Source organism: Notolepis coatsorum, assembly GCF_963971535.1.
Source record: "Notolepis coatsorum genome assembly, chromosome: 20".
Taxonomy (NCBI): Eukaryota; Metazoa; Chordata; class Actinopteri; order Aulopiformes; family Paralepididae; genus Notolepis; species Notolepis coatsorum.
The window spans coordinates 51940236-51964098 of NC_140184.1; the positions used below are offsets into that span (position 1 = coordinate 51940236).

A 23863-nucleotide genomic window follows, 5' to 3' on the forward strand; every position below is an offset into this window, starting at 1 on the left:
ATAAGGCGATGAAAACCTACCGTAGTCTTCAGCCCACTATGAAATCCTTTAGTTGCGGACAGCCCTATAATGAAGTCCATAGACTATTAACAAGAAGTTCAAAAGCAAGGTTATGTGTTCGGTTCACCCTGTCAGTTCACCTCTGTCCTGTTGACCCTGTCTCTCTGTCCTGTTGACCCTGTCTATCTGTCCTGTCTCCCTGTCTCTCTGTCCTGTTGACCCTGTCTCTCTGTCCTGTTGACCCTGTCTATCTGTCCTGTCTCCCTGTCTCTCTGTCCTGTCTCCCTGTCTCTCTGTCCTATCTCCCTATATATCTGTCCTGTTGACCCTGTCTCTCTGTCCTGTTGACCCTGTCTCTCTGTCCTGTTGACCCTGTCTATCTGTCCTGTCTCCCTGTCTCTCTGTCCTGTTGACCCTGTCTCTCTGTCCTGTTGACCCTGTCTCCCTGTCCTGTTGACCCTGTCTCTCTGTCCTGTCTCCCTGTCTCTCTGTCCTGTTGACCCTGTCTCCCTGTCCTGTTGACCCTGTCTCTCTGTCTTGTTGACCCTGTCTCTCTGTCCTGTCTCCCTGTCTCTCTGTCCGATCTCCCTATATCTCTGTCCTGTTGAGCCTGTCTCTCTGTCCTGTCTCCCTGTCCTGTTGACCCTGTCTCTCTGTCCTGTTGACCCTGTCTCTCTGTCCTGTTGACCCTGTCTATCTGTCCTGTCTCCCTGTCTCTCTGTCCTGTTGACCCTGTCTCTCTGTCCTGTCTCCCTGTCTCTCTGTCCTGTTGACCCTGTCTCCCTGTCCTGTTGACCCTGTCTCTCTGTCTTGTTGACCCTGTCTCTCTGTCCTGTCTCCCTGTCTCTCTGTCCGATCTCCCTATATCTCTGTCCTGTTGAGCCTGTCTCTCTGCCCTGTCTCCCTGTCCTGTTGACCCTGTCTCTCTGTCCTGTTGACCCTGTCTCTCTGTCCTGTTGACCCTGTCTCCCTGTCCTGTTGACCCTGTCTCCCTGTCCTGTTGACCCTGTCTCTCTGTCCTGTCTCCCTGTCTCTCTGTCCTGTTGACCCTGTCTCCCTGTCCTGTTGACCCTGTCTCTCTGTCCTGTTGACCCTGTCTCTCTGTCCTGTTGACCCTGTATCTCTGTCCTGTTGACCCTGTCTCTCTGTCCTGTTGACCCTGTCTCCCTGTCCTGTTGACCCTGTCTCTCTGTCCTGTTGACCCTGTCTCTCTGTACTGTATCCCTGTCTCTCTGTCCTGTTGACCCTGTCTCTCTGTCCTGTATCCCTGTCTCTCTGCCCTGTTGACCCTGTCTCTCTGTCCTGTATCCCTGTCTCTCTGTCCTGTCTCCCTGTCTCTCTGTCCTGTTGACCCTGTCTCCCTGTCCTGTTGACCCTGTCTCTCTGTCCTGTCTCTGCCCTGTCTCTCTGTCCTGTTGACCCTGTCTCCCTGTCTCTCTGTCATGTTGACCCTGTCTCTCTGTCCTGTCTCCCTGTCTCCCTGTCATGTTGACCCTGTCTCTCTGTCCTGTCTCCCTGTCTCCCTGTCATGTTGACCCTGTCTCTCTGTCCTGTTGACCCTGTCTCTCTGTCATGTCTCCCTGTCTCTCTGTCCTGTTGACCCTGTCTCCCTGTCCTGTTGACCCTGTCTGTCTGTCCTGTTGACCCTGTCTCCCTGTCCTGTTGACCCTGTCTCTCTGTCCTGTTGACCCTGTCTCCCTGTCCTGTTGACCCTGTCTCTCTGTCCTGTTGACCCTGTCTCCCTGTCCTGTCTCCCTGTCCTGTTGACCCTGTCTCCCTGTCCTGTTGACCCTGTCTCTCTGTCCTGTTGACCCTGTCTCCATGTCTCTGTCATGTTGACCCTGTCTCTCTGTCTCCCTGTCTCTCTGTCCTGTTGACCCTGTCTCTCTGTCCTGTTGACCCTGTATATCTGTCCTGTTGACCCTGTCTATCTGTCCTGTTGACCCTGTCTCTCTGTCCTGTTGACCCTGTCTCTATGTCCTGTTGACCCTGTCTCCCTGTCCTGTTCACCCTGTCTCCCTGTCCTGTTGACCCTGTCTCTATGTCCTGTTGACCCTGTCTCTATGTCCTGTTGACCCTGTCTCCCTGTCCTGTTCACCCTGTCTCCCTGTCCTGTTGACCCTGTCTCTATGTCCTGTTGACCCTGTCTCTATGTCATGTTGACCCTGTCTCCATGTCCCTCTCCAGGAGCACAAAGTCCTGCTGACAGGAACTCCTCTCCAGAACACGGTAGAGGAGCTCTTCAGTCTGTTGCACTTCCTGGAACCAGCACGCTTCCCCTCGGAGACCACCTTCATGCAGGAGTTTGGAGACCTCAAGACAGAGGAGCAGGTACAGTCAGAGGAGGAGACAAGAGTTTAAATATGTTCCTTTTCCCAAGATAGTTTTCAGCGTCATGGTGCAGAAGATATTTCTTTGTTAAAACAAATGTATTCCCATTGCAAGGTAAGGCCAGTCGGAGCAGGTTGAGTGCCGTTTTATGTTTACTCTTGAAGCAGCTTCTCTAACAAACAGTTCCAGACTCAACTGTACCTGCCAGCTCCCAACTGGAGCCTTCCTTCTGTACCTACTCCCAGAGGCCATTGCTTTATGATGTTCTTTGCCAACTTGCCTGGGCCAAGTAAATGTATATACAGTATATAAAAAATCTGGTTAGACTACAACAAGATGAAATAGAGCCAGGCCCAGTGGCATACAGGTGTTCCTCAGGTGTCTGGTTAGGGTGCTTTCACACTAGGCATCCAGGGCCGTTTCCGAGCACGATTGCCCCAAAAGTACTGTAGTGAGAACGCAGTGTTCCGCCCCCGGGGACGGATAACCGTTCCGTCTCCGGAACCACTTGAAAAGGTGGTCTGGGGAGCGAATCAGCGTCCCCGGGCACGGAACGATTGCCAATGTGAGCACAACTGTACCAAAACACGGAAGAGGCTTGCTGTAACAAGTGCTTCTGTCTGAGTTTAAGGAGGAGGGTGCTAACCTGCTTGCCCAGAATAGAGTTGTATTCATACTTAAATTTTTTAATATTATTTAGGTCCGTTTGGGATTGTGAGAGTCTGTAAACCTGCTCCAACAAGGGAAGCTGTGTTTCAATTTCAGCCAAGCGCTTACGTCTTTCTCTCTTTTCAGAGGCTTCATAAGATATAATGGGCCCTCTCAATACCACCTTAAGGCGGTGTGTCCACAGAAAGCATTTTTTTCAAGGCGTAGCGCTTTGGATATAAAATTTATTAATGCCCAGAGCGCTTCCAAAGCGCAGAGAGAGCTTATTGTTGTGTCATCTGTGTTATAGGTTGTATATACCTTAGGTTGTATATTACTGGGTTGTCAGACACAGCAAGAATCAGCCTCTCCTCTGTCATGATCAGACTCCCACAATGTAGCGTCGGAGACATCACCGGTATCATTCGTTTCCATAAACTCAATGAGTCGAGATCTCATTGTTTTTGTCTACCTAAATGTTTACTGGTTACTGTGAGCGATTTGTAGTGCCAAATTTCCCTCGGGATGAATAAAGTATTCATATTCTATCTATTCTATTCTATCTCATTTGATCCCCAAATGCTTTCTCAGAGAGCAAAGAAGGGTTGAAGCGCCAGCTAGAGCGCGTCTGTGGCAGTGCCAGCTTTACCAACATCGGGGTGTTGCTCCCTCAAGTGTGCTCGCGAACAAAACGAGATTGGTAGTTTAAAAGCTGGCCAGCGAGGTAGTGGGGAGGGGAGACTATCGTTCTCGGGAACGGAACGGAGGCAACCGTTCCTAATGTGAAAACATACTACAACAAGATGAAAGAGAGCCAGGCCCAGTGGCATACAGGTGTTCTTCAGGTGTCTGGTTAGACTACAACAAGATGAAAGAGAGCCAGGCCCAGTGGCATACAGGTGTTCTTCAGGTGTCTGGTTAGACTACAACAGGATGAAAGAGAGCCAGGCCCAGTGGCATACAGGTGTTCTTCAGGTGTCTGGTTAGACTACAACAAGATGAAAGAGAGCCAGGCCCAGTGGCATACAGGTGTTCTTCAGGTGTCTGGTTAGACTACAACAAGATGAAAGAGAGCCAGGCCCAGTGGCATACAGGTGTTCTTCAGGTGTCTGGTTAGACTACAACAAGATGAAAGAGAGCCAGGCCCAGTGGTATACAGGTGTTCTTCAGGTGTCTGGTTAGACTACAACAAGATGAAAGAGCCAGGCCCAGTGGCATACAGGTGTTCTTCAGGTGTCTGGTTAGACTACAACAAGATGAAAGAGAGCCAGGCCCAGTGGCATACAGGTGTTCTTCAGGTGTCTGGTTAGACTACAACAAGATGAAAGAGCCAGGCCCAGTGGCATACAGGTGTTCCTCAGGTGTCTGGGGACAGCAGTGTTTGTTTTCCAAATCACCCCACCTGCTGTCTGCTCGCTGTATGGAGCAAAAGGTCCTGTTGCTACATATGGAACTGACTGGTACAATTTCTAACTAGGTCACAGCATGCACACACACAGATAGACCAACAGATGGCACATAATTATGTCAGATAATGTTGGCATTATGTTACTACCAGTTGGTGTAATACATTTAACCTCTTAACTGGTGCCCCCAAAAGTGGATTTTTTTTGTACTTTAACTTGAGGACTGCATCCCTTTTTTGCAAACCAAAATACTATACTTTATACTTATAGCACATGCATAAGTATATGCTGGTCTCTTTTGAAAGATAACATTCTGAAGTTGCTGATACAATAAAGAAAATTCACTTTTAGTGCTAATGAAATAGAGTAACATAGGTCTGAACTTGAGTTGTAGAAAGACTTGCTACTCACGTTTTCCTGTAGTAGTTGCAATATCCAAAAGTATATTTCCAAAAGAATTGGTATGGCCTGAAGTCTTGTGTGTGTCCATGTCCAAATTTCATAAAAATCCATTCAGAAATTAGTGATTAGGAGCGATTTTGGTAAAAAGTGAGAAAAAAAAAGCACTGCAGAAAACCATTTCCTCATTGACTCCAATGCATTCAGCGAAAATGTCTCTTCCTGTTTGCGCTCGGGAATTTTCACCTAGAACCCTGATTCGCTCATCCCTACGTGGGATAGCATTCGATAGCCACACTCATTGGTTACAACCCTGTCCAATCATTTTCGAGATTGCCAAATCATTGATGGAGCTAGAGCGTCGGGAGTCGGGAAAAAAGTGTGCCGTGTACTTCGGCGCACGCCTCACATATCGGTATTTAACTTGAGAACCGCTGAACGGATCGCCTGAAATGGCAATCGACAGGCAACAAATAGGGCTTTAATTCGATATATATATATTGTATTAAAAAATATGCATACCCCGGTGGGCAAATCGTCCTTAAAACGTCCCGGGGTCAGGTCGTTGCCAACTGTTTTTTTCTTCTTTTTTATCCTTCCTGTATTTCACTTTCAAACTTGCCCTTGCAGTTCAGTACAGACTGCAGAGCAACACTCGAAAGCATCTTAGTGCAGCCTGATGATATGAGGTCAGGGTCTGTGTCCATGCAGCATCTTAGTGCAGCCTGATGAGGTCAGGGTCTGTGTCCATGCAGCATCTTAGTGCAGCCTGATGAGGTCAGGGTCTGTGTCCATGCAGCATCTTAGTGCAGCCTGATGATATGAGGTCAGGGTCTGTGTCCATGCAGCATCTTAGTGCAGCCTGATGAGATCAGGGTCTGTGTCCATGCAGCATCTTAGTGCAGCCTGATGATATGAGGTCAGGGTCTGTGTCCATGCAGCATCTTAGTGCAGCCTGATGAGGTCAGGGTCTGTGTCCATTAGGGCTGCAACTAATGACTAATTTGGTAGTCGACTAATCTGCCGATTATTTTTTCGATTAGTCGACTAATCGAAAACCAATGTAAACAACAACAATTTTTTTTTTTTTTTTTTTTTTTTTTTTTTTTTTTAAATTACCTATCTTTGTGAAAGTGGCTTCTCAGCTCTGGTCCAGCTGAAGACAGAGCAGAGGAACAGATTGGACATTGAGCATGACCTCAGAGTTGCTTGTCTACCATCACCCCAGACTTTGAGACTCTTGTCAGGACCAAACAACAACATCATAACATGATGATCCCATAGCAAATTAAAATAATGACTCATGAAACATTTGAATTTGGATCTTTAAGCCACTTTAAATGAAAATGTATTTGAAGAACAATACAGCAATCACTCATAACAAGATAAATAAATTAAATAATACAAATTAAAGTGGAAGTGTACTTTAAATAACTTTTGTTTGCTGTGTGTGAGGAGTCCGTGTGTGTGTATGTGTGTGTGTCTTACTCTGATCGCTGTGTGAGTGAGAGGAGTGTGTGTACTGTGTAATTTGTGTGTGTGTCTTACTCTGATCGCTGTGTGAGTGAGAGGTGTGTACTGTGTAATTTGTGTATGTGTGTGTGTCTTACTCTGATCGCTGTGTGTGAGTGAGAGGAGTGTGAATGTGTGTGTGTCTTACTCTGATCGCTGTGTGTGAGAGAGAGGAGTGTGAATGTGTGTGTGTCTTACTCTGATCGCTGTGTGTGAGTGAGAGGAGTGTGTATGTGTGTGTGTCTTACTCTGATCGCTGTGTGTGAGTGAGAGGAGTGTGTATGTGTGTGTCTTACTCTGATCGCTGTGTGTGAGTGAGAGGAGTACGTGTGTAATGTATTGTGTGTCTAGTCTGATCATCATCTCCTGCAGGGGAACAATGTTTTCAATGTCCAAAATTTGCTATGGGATCATCATGTTATGATGTTGTCTGGAACCCTGAGAAGCCACTCTCACAAAGATAGGTAGTGCACAAAAAAAAAAAAAATTAAATAAAGTTTTTTTTTTTTTTTTTTTTTTATGACTAATCGACGCAACAATTTCTCGTCGACGATTTTTTATAATCGACGTCGTCGATTATGTCGACTAATCGTTGCAGCCCTAGTGTCCATGCAGCATCTTAGTACAGCCTGATGATATGAGGTCAGGGTCTGTGTCCATGCAGCATCTTAGTGCAGCCTGATGAGGTCAGGGTCTGTGTCCATGCAGCATCTTAGTACAGCCTGATGAGGTCAGGGTCTGTGTCCATGCAGCATCTTAGTGCAGCCTGATGAGGTCAGGGTCTGTGTCCATGCAGCATCTTAGAACATGATGGCTGATCTGAGAGCACCTTTTTAAACGTAGTGAAGATTGCATGGTCATGTAAGCAGATCTCAGTACAGCTCTACTGTAGCACTCGTAACAGTGTATGTACAGTATATATTAGGGGTGGGTGAAAAAATCGATACGTAGTAGTATCGCGATACTTTGCGTGGCGATACTGTATCGATACAGGGACGCCAAGTATCGATATTTAATTATTCATAAAAAAATTTATAATAATTTGTATAAGGAAGTTGCATTGTTCATTTCAATACCTGTAATAGTACAGTAGTCCACACACACTGTGTGCATTCAGTTAAGTTGGAATATGACTGTAATACAAACAGTTCAGTTTGTCAGGTACATGCGACACAGATTACAGTGTTTACATCTGTCTGCTTGAGAAAATACCATGTTCTGCAATAAAAATTATTGAAGTGAGATGAACAGACTGAACTTTATTTTATTAGATACAACATGTTGACAAAGTTTTACTTTTTTCTCAGCGTATCGCAATATATTTAGTATCGCGATACTATCGTATCGTGACCCGAGTATCGCGATAGTATCCAATCGTGAGGTCTCTGGCGATTCCCACCCCTAGTATATATGGTAACCTGTACCAGTGCATGTGTGCTGCACTGCTGTATGTTGGCTCAGGACCAGACCCTGCAAGTTATCTTGAAGCACATGGCAGTCAGAGCGTCTAAAGACACATTTTCACTCTACAACATCTAAATACTAAGGCTGTCAATCGATTAAAATATTGAATCTGATTAATCGCATGATTGTTCATAGTTAACTCACGATGAATTGCATATTTTGTTATCTGTTCTAAATTTACCTTAAACTGATATTTTTCAAGTTTTAATACTCTTATTTGTTTGTTTATTTGTTTATTGTTATTTGCACTTATAAACATACATTCTGGAATAAAATAAGTAAAAAGAAGAACAGTTAAAAATGTGCAGGAAAGGTTTTAAATATATTTAAAGTGGAACATGTTTTGTATATCATTCCACATCACTGCACCTTGATAAACAAATGAGAATTTGGCAACAGAAAGGAATGCATAAGTCTTTATTTCTTCTTGTGAGATGTGCATGATAATGAGAATTAAACTCAAAATAAGTTTGAAAAAAATTAGGCAAAGATAAAGGAAGACCAATTACTTATAGTACAGCGGATAGCAGAACAATTGTGCACTTTTTCATAAAAGCATGAAACTTCTACAATAGTAAGTTTATACCATGAGGTTTATTTTCAGATGTGGAGGGAAGTCAGATTTTACCTCTGAGGCCCGGGAGAGGTCAAATCCAAGATGGCCACCCAAAATATTAAAAAATCCATAACTTTGGAACCGAACACAGTAGAAAAACACTTAAGGTATCATTTCCTACCAACTTCAGGGTGCCCATTCTGTTGGTGATACATTTGAGACCAATAGCATTCAAGAAAATGCATTTAGATCAATGTGGAGGTCAAATTATGCAGACAAAGGGAGGTAAACAGTGCAAAAAGGTAGTTTATTTCTAAAATAATAACAGTAATAATGATTATAACAACAATAATGGTAATAATAATTATTATTATCATAATTTATTTAAACTAATTTATTATTTAACTTTTTAATATGTTTTTATTTTTTAACTGATTTATACATAACCTTACATTGGTCATAAGGTCGCTTTACAAAACAAAAATCATCAAGGGACGGAGAAGCAGAGAACTAAATATCTAAAATCTTAACAGTCCCCAGAACAGAAACAGAGATCTGTATACTTGTTTGGTGAGAGCATACAGTGGTTTGTCAGCAGCAAGGACAGTAATCTGACCAGGGTTCACATGTTGAACTGCTCTTTTGACGATTTCCATCGAGTGCCGAATCATTGCTACTGAATGTGCATTGTCAGGAAAGAGAGGCAATAGTGCGTTGCTGCAGGAGGGATGGCGGCTTGGTGAGCATCAGCGTGGTAGGCAGACCATGATATCATGCCATCAATGGTAGACATTTAAACAGCTGTCTTGACTTTTCTGAGCCATGCATACTCATCCTCTGTGGTGGCTGTAGTAACCAGGAAGGTGGAAGGTCTCACAGGACCTTGTACAGGTGGCACACTGAATTCCTTTGTCCGGATGGTGGCTGATGGCACAATTGTGTAGGCTGATGGAAGAGGTGTTACTGACTTGGAAGAAGAGCCATCTTGACTAATCACTAGTACTCCACGATCAGTTCCGCTTTGTGTGTGGGACAGATGCTGCATAAGTGAGATTCCGTTGCCGTGGAAGGAATCTTTGGCTGTTGCAGAACTTGGATTATGGTCTATGTTGTCCACAGCTCCTGTTGTGAACAGTCCATGACGCACCTTTGGTGGGCACACAACATCTTCCGTCCTAAATCGCTGGCATACACCATTAAAACATCACTGGCGGGTACGTCATACGACCGCCAGACACTTATGGACCTAAACCCCGGACTCAAAGAGGAGTTTGGAGACACTTTATGCCTAGAATGGCTAACAGAGATCAAGCGGGAGAACGGCAACAAAGGAAACGGCAGGAAGAGGCACAGAGGGAGACGAGGAGGTATCAGATTGAGGTTAAGAAGATCTGCTTACCGCCCAGCAATTCCATCCATCTTCCTGGCGAATGCACGTTCGTTGGAGGGAAGGATGGATGACTTGAGAGCGAGGGTCCGCTTCCAACGGGAGATGAGAGACGTGAACATCATGTGTTTCACGGAGACATGGCTCAAGCCAGCGACTGCGGACAACAGCGTCTCTCCATCGGACTCCTTCACAGTCCTGCGAGCGGACCGCACAGCAGCCTCTGGAAAGAGCGTCGGGGTCTGCATCCTCACGAACAATGTCTGGGTTAATCCCAAAGAAGTACATGTTCTCTCAAGTTCATGCTCCCCAGACATGGAACATCTCTCAATCCTGTGCCGCCCGTTCCACCTACCCCGTGAGTTTACCGCGGTCATCATGACCGCCGTATATATCCCCCCACAGGCGAATACTGGCAAAGCGCTGGTGGAACTACACAACCACCTCAATAAACACCAGATCAAACACCCAGACGCGGCGACGATCGTGGCTGGTGATTTCAACCAGGCGAATCTGAAGAAAGTGATGCCGTACTTTTTTCAACACATCGCCTGCTCCACAAGAGGGAAGAGCACACTCAACCACTGTTACACCCCGTTCAGAGCCGGCTACAAGGCGGTAGCAGCTCCGCCATTGACGGGGTCTACAAGCTCGAGCGATCACGACTCCATTTTATTATTCCCTGCCTACAAACAAAGATCACGTGACGCCGTCGTGTCACGTGAGAAAAAAAATTGAATGACGAATCAGAGGCCACGCTCCAGGATGCGCTCGCAGACACGGATTGGGATATGTTTCGAGGAAGCGCCAGTGACGTCAACGAGTACGCAGACACCGTTGTGAGCTTCATATCAACACTCGCTGATAATATTGTCCTCACGAAAAAGGTGCGGGTTTTCCCAAACCAGAAACCGTGGGTGGACAGTACTATTAGAGCAGCCCTGAACTCTCGCACCACTGCTTACAACCTGGGCAGAGAGTCAGGAAATATGGAGGAGTACAAGGCTTCAGTCTATACTCTGCGCAAGGCTGTTAAACTTGCTAAGAGGACATATGCTGATAAACTGGAGACACAAATGGCACAAAACGACACAAGAGGCTTGTGGCGGGGACTGAAGACAATAACTGACTACAAAGTCAGCGCCCCCTCAATGGGGAGCGACGACGCCTCTCTCGCGGACAAACTCAACTCTTTCTACGCTCGGTTTGGTGTAGACAGTGGCGCCGCTAGCTCTCCGGCTAGTGACGTCACTGGCGCGCAGGCTGTTGTGGAGGGGGGGGGCAACCGCGGGGGGGCGGGGACGCTCTCTCGTTGTCGGAACACAGTGTGAGAAGAGCATTTATGCAGGTGAACACCAGGAAAGCGGCAGGCCCAGATGGTATAACAGTACGCATACTTAAGTCCTGTGCCAACCAGCTAGCCCCGGTGTTCACCGCCATATTTAATCAATCCCTGGCGGAGTCAGTGGTCCCTGCCTGCTTCAAGATGTCTACCATCATCCCTGTACCGAAGAAACCCTCCCCAACATGTCTCAATGACTACAGACCGGTGGCACTCACCTCTGTGGTCATGAAATGTTTCGAGAGGCTGGTCAAGGACCACATTTGTGCCTCCCTCCCCAGTGATATGGACCCTATGCAATTTGCATACAGGACAAACAGGTCCACTGACGACGCGGTCTCCCAGGTACTGCACAGCACCCGCTCTCACCTTGACCGTCAGAAGGGGGGCTATGTGAGACTGTTGTTCATTGACTACAGCTCAGCGTTCAACACCATAGTCCCCACCAGACTGGTGGACAAGCTGATCGAGCTGGGTCTGAGCTCCGCCCTGAGCGCCTGGGTACTGGACTTTCTGAGCGAAAGACCCCAGGCGGTCAGCCTACCGGGAGGAGGTTGAGGTACTGGAACGCTGGTGCCAGGACAACAGCCTGCTCCTGAACATTGGTAAAACCAAGGAGCTGATCGTGGATTATAGGAGAGGACAGCAGGAGACACACACACCACTGATGATAAACGGGGCTACCGTGGACAGGGTGAGCAGCTTTAAGTACCTGGGGGTCCACATCTCAGAGGATCTGACATGGTCAACACACATAGACACAGTCGTAAAGTAGGCGAAGCAGCGCCTGAGCCACCTGAGACAGTTAAGGAAGTTCAGAGTATCGGGGAAGATACTCCAGTCCTTCTACTCAGGAGCTGTAGAGAGCATCTTGACCGGAAACATCACTGCCTGGTATGGAAACAGCACGGCACAGGACAAGAAGGCCCTACAGAGAGTGGTGCGCTCAGCCGAGCGTACCATGGGTATTGCACTACCTCCCCTGCAGGTTCTATACAACAGAGGTCCAAATCCAGAGCCTGCAGAATAATGAAAGACCCCCACCACCCCAATAACAGCCTGTTCCAGCTGCTGAGGTCAGGCAGACGCCTGCGAACCCCAGCTACTAGGACAGAGAGGCTTAGGCTCAGCTTCTTCCCCCAGGCCATCAGAGCCTTGAACAATGAACACTGAGTGCCACAGAACACTGAACTATCCACACACAAGCACACACACGACACGCACGCTGTGCACGCTCACACACTAGCAGCCACTTTAACACTTTAACATGAGCGGACACACACTCATGCCGCACACACCCACACTTATGGCCAAAAGGAAAGGCCACTTTTAAATTAGTATAACAACAGTAACAGTGTATTGCACTACCAAAGCTACCTAGCATGTCCTATATGCTCTGTAAATAACTATGTACAGATACCGAGATGTCCCACCATGTTACCTGTTACCTGTTTATTGCACAATGTTGTTTTTATTGGATTCTATTATATGTTGTACCACTGTATTGAACATTGTTGCGGGCAAGACCACCCGCATTTCATTGTATACTTGTATGCCGTGACAAATAAAACTCTTGACTTGACTTGACTTGGCAATGTCTGATGTGATTTGCAGCAGCCTGTCATAGGAAACACACAATCCCAGATTGAAAAATGTGTCAACTAGCCTTCTACTTCTTGTAACTGCATGGATCTTGAGGGACAAATATAGAGGGAGTGGAGTTTCTCGGGTGTGCCTTGTACATGCTGAGCTTGGTGAATTCTTGTTCCGTGCCGGCTTCTTACTGTTTAAGACCATCAATTGGGAGATTGTTAGGGCAGGTTTTGTGGTGGTCTGATGCTCAATGTTTGTACCATCAAGTACCATGTTGACGAGAGCCAAGAGAGATGGTGGCACAGCACTCTGCTGGCAGTTTTCTTGGAATGACCCATCAAAAGAGAAAGATGAATTAAAGATCTCTTTGCGCACTACTTGTGCTGCTCGCATCAAGTGCATGGCATCACTGTCAGTTTGACAGGCTTTCATCAGAGCTGGTCCAATGTCCGTCTCGAAACTTAGTAGTGTGTCTCTTCCTTGTGCATGTGCCCTCAGATGGGGAAGCTCAGAAAGCAGTCGTTCTTTCAGTCTGGTAGTGTGAATACGTTCCTTCACAGTCGGACCAAGTTGTTCTAGCCTGGTCTTGTATAACTGAGCGATGTCTGTCAATTTGAAGACAGGGTCACTGTTCTCATCACTGCTCATGTCTTCCAGGTATGCCACTAACTGTGCAAAGGCTATGCCATGTAGGCCAGACTCATTTCCATCATTGCGTTTAGATGTAGCCTGTTTAGATGTAGCTCTGTTATACAATGATGACAGACAGAGAGGATGGTACTTGGCCTCTAGGGCAATCATGTCACCCTCTGCAAGCTTGGCCAACAGAGCAGTGTCCTCGAGCTCAAGAGCACACTTCCTCATTTCTGTCAATGTTGTAGGTTGATGCATTGTGTAAACCTGAAGAGCCTGCTGCAGGCTTATTGCAAAAGAAGCAAGTAGGTTCTGTGGACTGTGAATGGCTATGGGCAGACCGTGTGTGTACAGATGAGGTACTGTCCCGTTGTGCTGTAGTTAATTTCCCCCGACTTTGCTCATCATATGCTTTTTTGTTGAATTTAAGCCTACATTTCTTGTGCCACTCAGCATTGTGTCTCTTCAAAGTGGATTCTACGCCATCTCCATCATCTAGTAGCTCCAGGTTGAGGTCCATTGGTGTGTGCTGAAGGGTACGGAACCGGAGAAAGTCTTCTGCCAGGGACACATAGCCACTACCAACAGACTGTTTTGTTTCGTTTCGGAGTGGGCACTGTAAAGGTTAATTTGTAACTACTTGACAGAGGACACAAAGGTCCCAGTTAGTGCTGGGAGGAGGCTTGGTTTGCTTGGATGAAGGGGTCTGGGTAGGGTCCATCAAGCTGTGACGCTTTGACATGATTGTGATCAGAATCACCAGCAAGTCGACATGGAAATCTGAAAGGATAACAATTGAACATTGTTTAGCATTGTTCAAGTATGTTTAATAGTACAAATGTGTCTTGTCCTAAACGAATCCTATGGTTCCCCCGTGGGAGCGAATTATGCTTGTTAGACCATTTAGAAGTTTGACCAAAATTAGCTAAAATGCTAGCTAGCTGGCTTTCTTACCTGCTGTTGAATGACAATTGTGACAGTAGGTGCTGTGCGTGTGAACATATGGGAGAATGACAGGTGGGTTATATCATGGCATGTAATTCACTTCAGATAGCCAAGGTAGACTACTGTATATAAGTAGGCTACATAACTAAAGTCTCACCAACTAAATAACGTTGTTGGGCTTGGGAATTGTGAGTGAAAATGAAGTGAAAATCTTGAAATTCTGGTTCCTGAAAATGGTCTAGGAGGGGGTCACAGTGATAATTATGTGCTGGGAAGGAATACAATTTGTCACACATCCCAGGAAATAATAACTAATAGCTGAATAATACAAAGACTACAAATAAATTAATCAAATCATGTTTTACGGTACATAAAACATTTATATTTTGATGTGTTTTTCCCTTGACTTTAACATAAATCTATTTTCTTGAATGCTATTAGTCTCAAAAGTATCACCAACAGAATGGGCACCCTAACGTTGGTGGGAAATGACACCTTAAGTGTTTTTCTACTGTGTTCGGTTCCAAAGTTATGCATTTTTGAATATTTTGGGCGGCCATCTTGGATTTGACCTCTCCCAGGCCTCAGAGGTCAAATCTGACTTCCCTCCACATCTGAAAATAAACCTCATGGTATAAACTTACTATGGTAGAAGTTTCATGCTTTTAGGAAAAAGTGCACAATTCCTTTGATTCAAAGGCTTAACCCGCTGTACTATTACTCTTATCAACATGAGAGTCGACAAATGCTTGCTTTATGCAAAAATATTCATGTTTATTTACTGCCACAATGATAAATACTGTCCAGAATATTCAAGTAACTAAGATGTGCAAACTGCATTGTAAATTTATTTGTTTTATTAAAGCCCAACAAAAAGATAGCAGATGGACATACCAATTTACTAACTGTAACATCACATAGTAATGATTACTAACACAGTAGTGTGTTGAACTTTACACTTGAACTATTCATGTCCCATTTTTTTGTTTAAGCAGCCATTTAACACAAAAGGATGACCCTCATGCATTGCAAATTTGCATACATTTCTAAACAAACAAAATAACTTAAATGAAAATAATAATTTAAAACAATAAATAAAGTGTGCATGATATAATAGGGGAAATAAAAAGTTAGGAACTTGTTACATTCACCCACACAAGGGCTGAGGACTCACCCCCCCCCCTCTCTCACTCACACACACACACACACACACACACACACACACACACACACACACACACACACACACACACACACACACTCCCAGCTCTCTTTCTCTTGTGCCCCTTCCTCATCTCGATCACCCCCCCCCTCTCTCTCTCTCATACACACACACAATTTGAGTCATAAACAAACATAGTATCAATGAGAGTATCAATAATACACCTGAGTGAAGTCTAGTATATATATTTTAACCGTTAATCTCTCGATTAAAAAAAGTGGCGTTAAAATAATTTTGTGTTAATAACGTGTTAACTTTGACAGCCTTACTAAATACAGGTATTCACTCTACACTAAAGACATATATTCACTTCACAGCATCTAAATACAGATATTCACTCTACACGAAAGACATATATTCACTTCACAACCAGTAGCGGCGCCAGAGAATTGGCCTCGCGGGAGCTTTGGAGGGGCTGGATTGTTTATAGCAGGGGCTAATGAATTTTAATGCAACAAACAAAATAATGGCTAATTTAATATACTGATATTGAAAAAAAAAAACGTTTTTCTCTGGTCTGCATCCCCTTAACAATTGTGTGTATTACGCCGTACTGTATTGTACCCGTTCTGCAATCTGTTTTTCATTCATTCATTCATGAACAGCAGATCAGCTGTTGCAGTCAGATCACCGCGGCGGGTGACGGACAGATCAGAATGCATGCAAACACGACTCACCATACCTTGTTTGTTGTTAAGTCCTCCAAAATCCCTGCTAATGTTTGAAACATGTCACATATCCACTCGCCGCCCTCCAATTCCAGATTGGCGTTGAATGCAGCAGCTACTTTATCTGCCAACTTGCCTCGTTGTTGTTGTTGTTGTTGTTGTCGCCACATATTATGCAGAGAGGACGTCGGCTCGGCACACAAGAATCACCGACCTGTTGCGATAAACCCGTATTTTATGTATGGCTCCTGTTTATTAAAAGAAGCGTTATATTTCCCCGTTCTATCCAAAGATGTTTGTTTTGTTTTTTTAACTCGCACGCATCTCGAACGCGGAAGTGAAAGTGCGTTAGGGAAATAATATACATGCGGCCCGGTGGGACTATTCCATTGGTTCTCCCAGTCCACGTGACCATTTCTAGCATTTCAATTGGCTATAGTGACAGACATGCTTTTGATGACGTCCGGTAGATAGATACAGCTTCACAATAAAAGAGGTGGAGATACTCATCACGCAAACCCACGATAATGTTGCCGTCTCTCTCTCTGCCAAATTTCTCAGTTCTTCGCTTGATATAATTAATACAAATGTCCAATATAACGGAATTCGTAATGTATTTTATATATAAATAAAATAAAAAACATAACTGGGAGGGGGGGCTTGGAGGGGGCTAAGCCTTTTTCAGAGGGGGCTTAAGAACCTGCTAGCCCCTCCCCCCCGCCGCCCCTGGATAAAATACAGATATTCACTCTACACCAGTGGTTCTCAAACTGTGGTACGCGTACCACTAGTGGTACTTGGTGGTACTGCTGGTGGTACTTGAAAACATTTTATAAAAAGCACAAAAAATAAAAAAAATATTATTATTATTTTTTTTTTTTTTGCAGTCAGGCCACTGAACTTAGAAGCAGGCCAGGCCAGTGTTTCTAGTTGTGGTGGCGCGATAGTTAGATAACCTAAGTGGGGAACAACCAGGAGATCACTGTGACAGAGTAATGCAGTCTAAACAGTCATACATCTTTTATTCAACTTCAGCCCTGATCATAACCATTTATATTTTTAGATTTTTTGTAATGTCAGATAAAAAATGAAATACTCCCACTTTTCTAAAAAGAGTTGTTGTTAAATCTGACATTACAAAAAATGCATCAAAATCTGTGTTGTTGCTAATCATTGACACATGCCTAGCCTGTAATAATCCCCCCCAGAAAAATGTACTTTGCATTTGATATATTGAAAATATTGTGTGTTTTTTTTACAATAATTTGTGATGCCATCACACAAACTGGCATTTAAAGGGTTACAATTCGAAAATGTATTGAATGTGTTTTTTTTCTTTTTTTTTGATGCCCATCACAAACACTGGAATTTAAATGGTAAAAATTTAATAAAATCCTGCACCAGAATGCAGGAAATTAAGTCTTTGTAACAAAATAATTCCTGGTGGGGGACCCCCACGTAGAAAGTGGCCTGACTGGGGCTATATTTCACACTATATTTCCCAGCCTGAATTATTTCCCCAGTCCGGCCCTGCTTATGTGAGTTGTCAATGGACAACAACATGCTGTGTGTGAGTGAGGTGAGTGAGTGAGTGAGTGAGTGAGTGAGTGAGTGAGTGAGTGAGTGAGTGAGTGAGTGAGTGAGTGAGTGAGTGAGTGAGTGAGTGAGTGAGTGAGTGAGTGAGTGAGTGAGTGAGAGAGAGAGAGAATTGGGTACATTTGCTGAAATACAATGCCCCTTGCATTGTATGAGTTGTGTGGAAGAGTTTGCTAGTTCTAGTGCTACCCCTTTGTACATTGTGTCTGACAAAAGTTAACAATAAATAATGGTATTAGGAATACATTTGCCTCCTGCGTGAACTGTGCATAGCTGAATAGACTGTATTTTAACGTCGGCCATATGGTGGTACTTGGAGAGCCAGCTACCTTCTCAGGTGGTACTTGGTGTAAAAAGTTTTGAGAACCACTGCTCTACACTAAAGACATATATTCACTTCACAACATCTAAATACAGATATGCACTCTACACTAAAGACATATATTCACTGTAGAGAAATGGTATTGATCAGCACCACCCAAACATTCTGACCCAATGGCTGAAAAAGAGGCATTGGTTATTTGCATTAGAAAGGTAACAATTATTTAGCTTCTTAGTTCTTTGGTCATTATTGTTATTATGTTTTGTATAAAATGATGTGTGTGTGTGTTCGTGTGTGCGCGTGCGTGTGTGTGTGTGCGTGCGTGTGTGTGTGTGTGTGGTCTCTCAGGTCCAAAAGCTGCAGGGCATCCTGAAGCCCATGATGCTGCGTCGGCTGAAGGAGGACGTGGAGAAGAAGCTCGCCCCTAAAGAGGAGACCATCATTGAGGTGGAGCTGACCAACATCCAGAAGAAGTACTACCGGGCCATCCTGGAGAAGAACTTCTCCTTCCTGGCTAAAGGGGTTGGCCAGGCCAACGTGCCCAACCTGGTCAACACCATGATGGAGCTCAGGAAGTGCTGCAACCACCCCTACCTCATCAAAGGTAGGTCAGGGCCACGGTCAGGGCCACTACCACCCCTACCTCATCAAAGGTAGGTCAGGGCCACGGTCAGGGCCACTACCACCCCTACCTCATCAAAGGTAGGTCAGGGCCACGGTCAGGGTCACTATCACCCCTACCTCATCAAAGGTAGGTCAGGGCCACGGTCAGGGTCACTATCACCCCTACCTCATCAAAGGTAGGTCAGGGCCACGGTCAGGGTCACTATCACCCCTACCTCATCAAAGGTAGGTCAGGGCCACGGTCAGGGTCACTATCACCCCTACCTCATCAAAGGTAGGTCAGGGCCACGGTCAGGGTCACTATCACCCCTACCTCATCAAAGGTAGGTCAGGGTCACTACCTCCAGCTCGGTATTTGGAAGTCGGGTTTGAAGACAATAATTCAATATTATCATTGTATCATATCGTATCAGGATCATGATGAACTTGTGATATCATTATATTGTGATATCATTACACACAATTCTGTCATCTAAATGAATGATAGCAACTCACATATTAATGATTAACTCCTAACTATTAACAAATATTAATGATTAACTCCTAACTGTTAACAAATATTAATGATTAACTCCTAACTGTTAACAAATATGAACTCAAGTGTCTCAAGAGGGGATGATTTATAAATAACAGTTTTGCTTTGATATCACACTTGATGAAGAGAGAGGGAGGGAGAGAGATGAGAGGGAGAGAGAGAGAGATGTTCTGAGACAGTAACAAGGGATGTAATTGGTTTTGTTGAGGCCGATGTGATATCATACCCCCCCCCCCCCCCCCCCCACCCGTATTGGTCGATACCAATTTAAATGTATTTTTTCTTTTTTGGGTACGAAATGTATTACAAATGCAGGTACAAAACAGGTTAAGATAATTATCTTCAAATAATGAAGTAGTATATAATGCGTGTTGGGGTGTAACGCAAAAAAAATAAAAGGCATAACCACGTAAAAGCACAAACTGATTAGTTATTAAAACATAAGTTATTGTCACCGTTATCCTGTTGTTCATCACTCAGCACTTGTATTAAAGGATCAGGTCATCATTATGGGAAATGTGCTTATCGTCTTCAGAGTCAGCGAAGGAGATGGATACCAATTTCCTTTGTGTGTTCAGTAGAAAGCTATCTGGCTGCAAGCTAGCGTTGTAGCTTAGCACAAATAAATAGAAGCGGATACGGACCACTAGCCTAGCTTAAAACTCTGGGAGAGGTGTTTTTGGCCAACAGCTGGGCTATCTTGCAGGCTATCTTGCAGAGGAAATTGGTATCGATATTCTTCTCAGAGAAGACAGTAAGCGTGTGTTCCTTTAAGCAACACACACACCGTTAAAAGGTCACAAAAAATAGCTATTCTGCAATTGGCTAGTAATCGGCCATACAAATACATTTGATGATGCTTTTTCAAGCCCATGTCGGACAGTATTCACTATCGGGGCATCCTTAGCCATCACATTTCCTCCTAACATTGATCTCCCTTCCATTGGCCACTGCTTTCTCTCATTAATCGCATATGTTACCAAACTGGCCTCCAACTCATCTTTGGCCACAGATCAGACAAATCACACGTCCTGGATTCTGATCCCACATCAACACAACAACATCATCTTGTTTCCTGTCTTTTCCCGCATATCCATTCTCCTTTTGTAAGTCTCCTTTTGGTGAACTGGGTCATATCCAGTTCAGTGTCAGGGCCGTTTCCTGTCTGCTGCCAGGTTCATAATATCATTTTAACCCTAGTGGTTTAGGGTTAATGGCATTGGTATGGGATTGCACTAACACAGGTTAATAGGTATCATTCCCAGTGGAGCTACCATCACAGGAATGTGTAGCCTAGTTGGAAGTGAATCACTGGAGATGTCACTCAAGATTGCTCCACCATTTCTTGGTGATGAGGACATGGAATAAAACCGATGTTTAGACTTTTCAAGCTGATCTGTGGTCACTGTACCTGCTGTGTCTTTAGTTCCAGCACTGTGCTGTATGTTGGAGCCAGGGATTAAGTAGGCTAGTTCTTGTAGTTATCTTGTGTCACGTCTTAGGGCATAAGCTGGGGTTTACAACTCTACCAATGTGTCTGTAAACCACACTAGATAGGTGCTGTACACTAGATAGGTGCTGTACACTAGATAGATGTTGTACACTAGATAGGTGCTGTACACTAGATAGGTGCTGTACACTAGATAGATGTTGTACACTAGATATGTGCTGTACACTAGATAGGTTCTGTACACTAAATAGCTAATGTACACTAGATAACTGTTGTACACTAGTTAGATGTTGTACACTAGATAGGTCATGTACACTAGATAGGTGCTGTACACTAGATAGGTGCTGTACACTAGACATGTACTGTACACTAGATACAGTATATGATGTACACTAGATAGGTGCTGTACACTAGATATGTACTGTACACTAGATAGGTACTGTACACTAGATAGGTGCTGTACACTAGATAGGTGCCGTACACTAGATAGGTGCCGTACACTAGATAGGTACTGTACACTAGATAGGTGCTGTACACTAGATAGGTGCCGTACACTAGATAGGTGCCGTACACTAGATAGGTACTGTACACTAGATAGGTACTGTACACTAGATAGGTGCTGTACACTAGATAGCTCCTGTACACAAGATAGCTGGACTAGCAGGCCTAGACTTTCATGAAATAAAATGTAATTGTCCATGGCAGAGAAGCGCAACACTTGTTTGTTTAAAGGGGAACTATCTTATAAATGGCCTTTTTGAGTGTTTAGCATTGTTTCCTAGCTATGTGAACTTATATTAATATGATCTATGTCTCAAAATTCTCATATTGGCGCATTCTTCCAATTCTCCTCTCACAATATTCACCCTCACTGAACTGAGTCATTTGAAAATGTGCCCTATATGTGATGTCATAAAGACACCGCTGCATGTTAATGTTCAGGTGAACACGACACTGCGCAGTGGTTTAGGAGCCCAGGCTCAAAACGGCTCGAGATCTTGAGGTAGAAAAATGCTGTTTTTGAGGACTTGATTAGAAATACAAAACAATGAATAAAAAAAAAATATATATTACAGAGGTGTTCCATAGACTCACAGGAATTGTGTAAAAGTGCCCAAATAGTGAAAGAAATAGTAAAATAGTTCCCCTTTAACACAAATAAAAACAGGCTATTAACCAAATGGAAACTAGATATGCAGGGCCGCTTCGAAGGTAACAATTAGCATACATTTCAAACACCTTTGAAAACACCTATAGGGTCCAGCTGGAGCGTTGCGGGTGTATACCGGTATATGAATTATGAATGCCATGGCGAAAAAATGAAATATTGATCTCGATAACGCTGTACAGCGAGGTCTGGCGGTCAACGCATGGCGGCCAATATCGCTGTAAAACGTGTTTTGGCGGAGAAAGTGTTAATGAAATAAATAACACTATTTATGAAATAAATATACAGTAACTACAGACCACCTAGCTCTAGCTCTGTACTATTTAAAAGCACAGTGCAGGACACACTTAAAGGTTATCGAACCTCAGAGATGGCAGTGGACATGTATGACAGGACAAAGGCCATATGTAATGGCCTTGGGATTGAGGAACATACTACCAGCCAAAGGAGGAAGCAGAAAAGGATGGACGAGAATGTAGTTGAGTCATCTTGTGGCACAAGCTCAGACCTCAGCTCAGGAGATCAGCTGAGACAGAGACTGTTCTATCCAGTCCTCGACAGAATGCTGCAAGAGCTTGAGAGCAGGTTCTCGTGAGTTGGAGAACAACTTATGAGAGGCATACAGGCATGTTATCCAGTTTCTCTCAGTGGAATTGCTGCAACCCCTCGCCACACATTACAATATCCAACTACTGCCAGAGGAGATCACAGTTGCAAAGTGTTTCCTGGCCAGGACAGGCAGAGATGCAGTCCCTACTATCTAAAAGTGTCTTTTCCCTCCTGGATGATAATAAAAATAATAATGCATTTTATTTATAAGCCGCCTTTCAGGACACAAAAAAAAAAGTCCACAAATCGGTGAATGAAAAAATTATAGGATCAAATGAAAACTACTACTTAAAAATGGATGTTTAAAAGTACTAAAAACCAACAAAAAAGATCAAACACTAACAAACATTCAGCAGAGACAATGGGGATACTGCAATAAAAAAAGAGCTCTAGGGGGCCGGGCCAAATGTGGAGGCGGGCCAGTTTGGGGACCACTGATTTAGACCAAAGTTTCAGCATAGACTGTCTTCATAATTTTTATGTTAAAGTTAATTTCCGCCACGACCAAGATCTTTCTAGTCAAGTTTTTTTGTCACCTTCTATCCTCTCTGGAGACAATAACATGCATGTGTTGCCATTCCAGGGGCAGAAGAGAAGATCCTGGAGGACTTCCGGGAGGTGTACAGCCCCTCTGCCATGGACTTCCACCTGCAGGCTATGGTGCAGTCTGCTGGGAAACTGGTTCTCATCGACAAGCTGCTGCCCAAGATGAAGGCCGGGGGACACAAGGTGCTCATCTTCTCCCAGATGGTGCGCTGCCTCGACATCTTGGAGGATTACCTCATCCAGAGAAGGTAATTCATAGGAGTGTGTGTTAGGTGTCCTTGGATCCTTAAAAATAGACGGGAAAGATAAAAATGTGAATTTGTCATCTTGTGTTTCATTGTGAAATATGGGGGGAAATGGGTAACAGGAGATAAAGTCAGACTTTTGATTTGTAGCATCACACAATGGAATAAGCAGAACCAACAGAGGTTCTTATGTATTTCAGCAACAAAGTCGACTCGAGGTACGACAAATATCATGGCTGAAACCAGCAATGGGTTGGCATGAGGCATGCTGTGAATTTTGACATAAAACATTCAAACTTGGGACAATGGGTTGTAAAGCTCTTGTAAAGTACTATATGCCCATCGAGTTTGCTGCTACAGCTTTGATCACCACCGTAAAAGTGGTATATACATTGAATGTATTATTATTATTATTATTATTATTATTATTATTATTATTATTATTATTATTATTATTATTATTATTGCTGCCTTCAGGCCACTGCTCAGCTGAGCATGCAGTCATCAGATGACATTAAACGCATAATGCAAGTTCAATGGAGCGTGATGTGAAGTTTGTTTACCCAGGAAACCTCCCAATTCGGCCAAACTCTGGTATTCTTTCAGGCCTCATGCTTCTCAACAAAACCAGACTCCATGGTCTGATAGAAATGTGACGAAAG

General features: G+C 44.2%; 1 protein-coding gene across 3 annotated transcripts in view; it reads left to right on the plus strand.

Annotated features, from left to right (window-relative positions):
• Positions 1-23863, plus strand: part of chd9 (chromodomain helicase DNA binding protein 9) — a 202567-nt gene that overhangs the window by 106112 nt on the left and 72592 nt on the right. For all 3 annotated transcript variants that reach the window (XM_084337361.1, XM_084337363.1, XM_084337362.1), the window contains exons 13-15: positions 2188-2331; positions 18373-18628; positions 22994-23204. In XM_084337361.1, coding sequence (XP_084193487.1) covers positions 2188-2331; positions 18373-18628; positions 22994-23204 — 611 coding nt within the window. The remainder of the gene's footprint in view (positions 1-2187; positions 2332-18372; positions 18629-22993; positions 23205-23863) is intronic.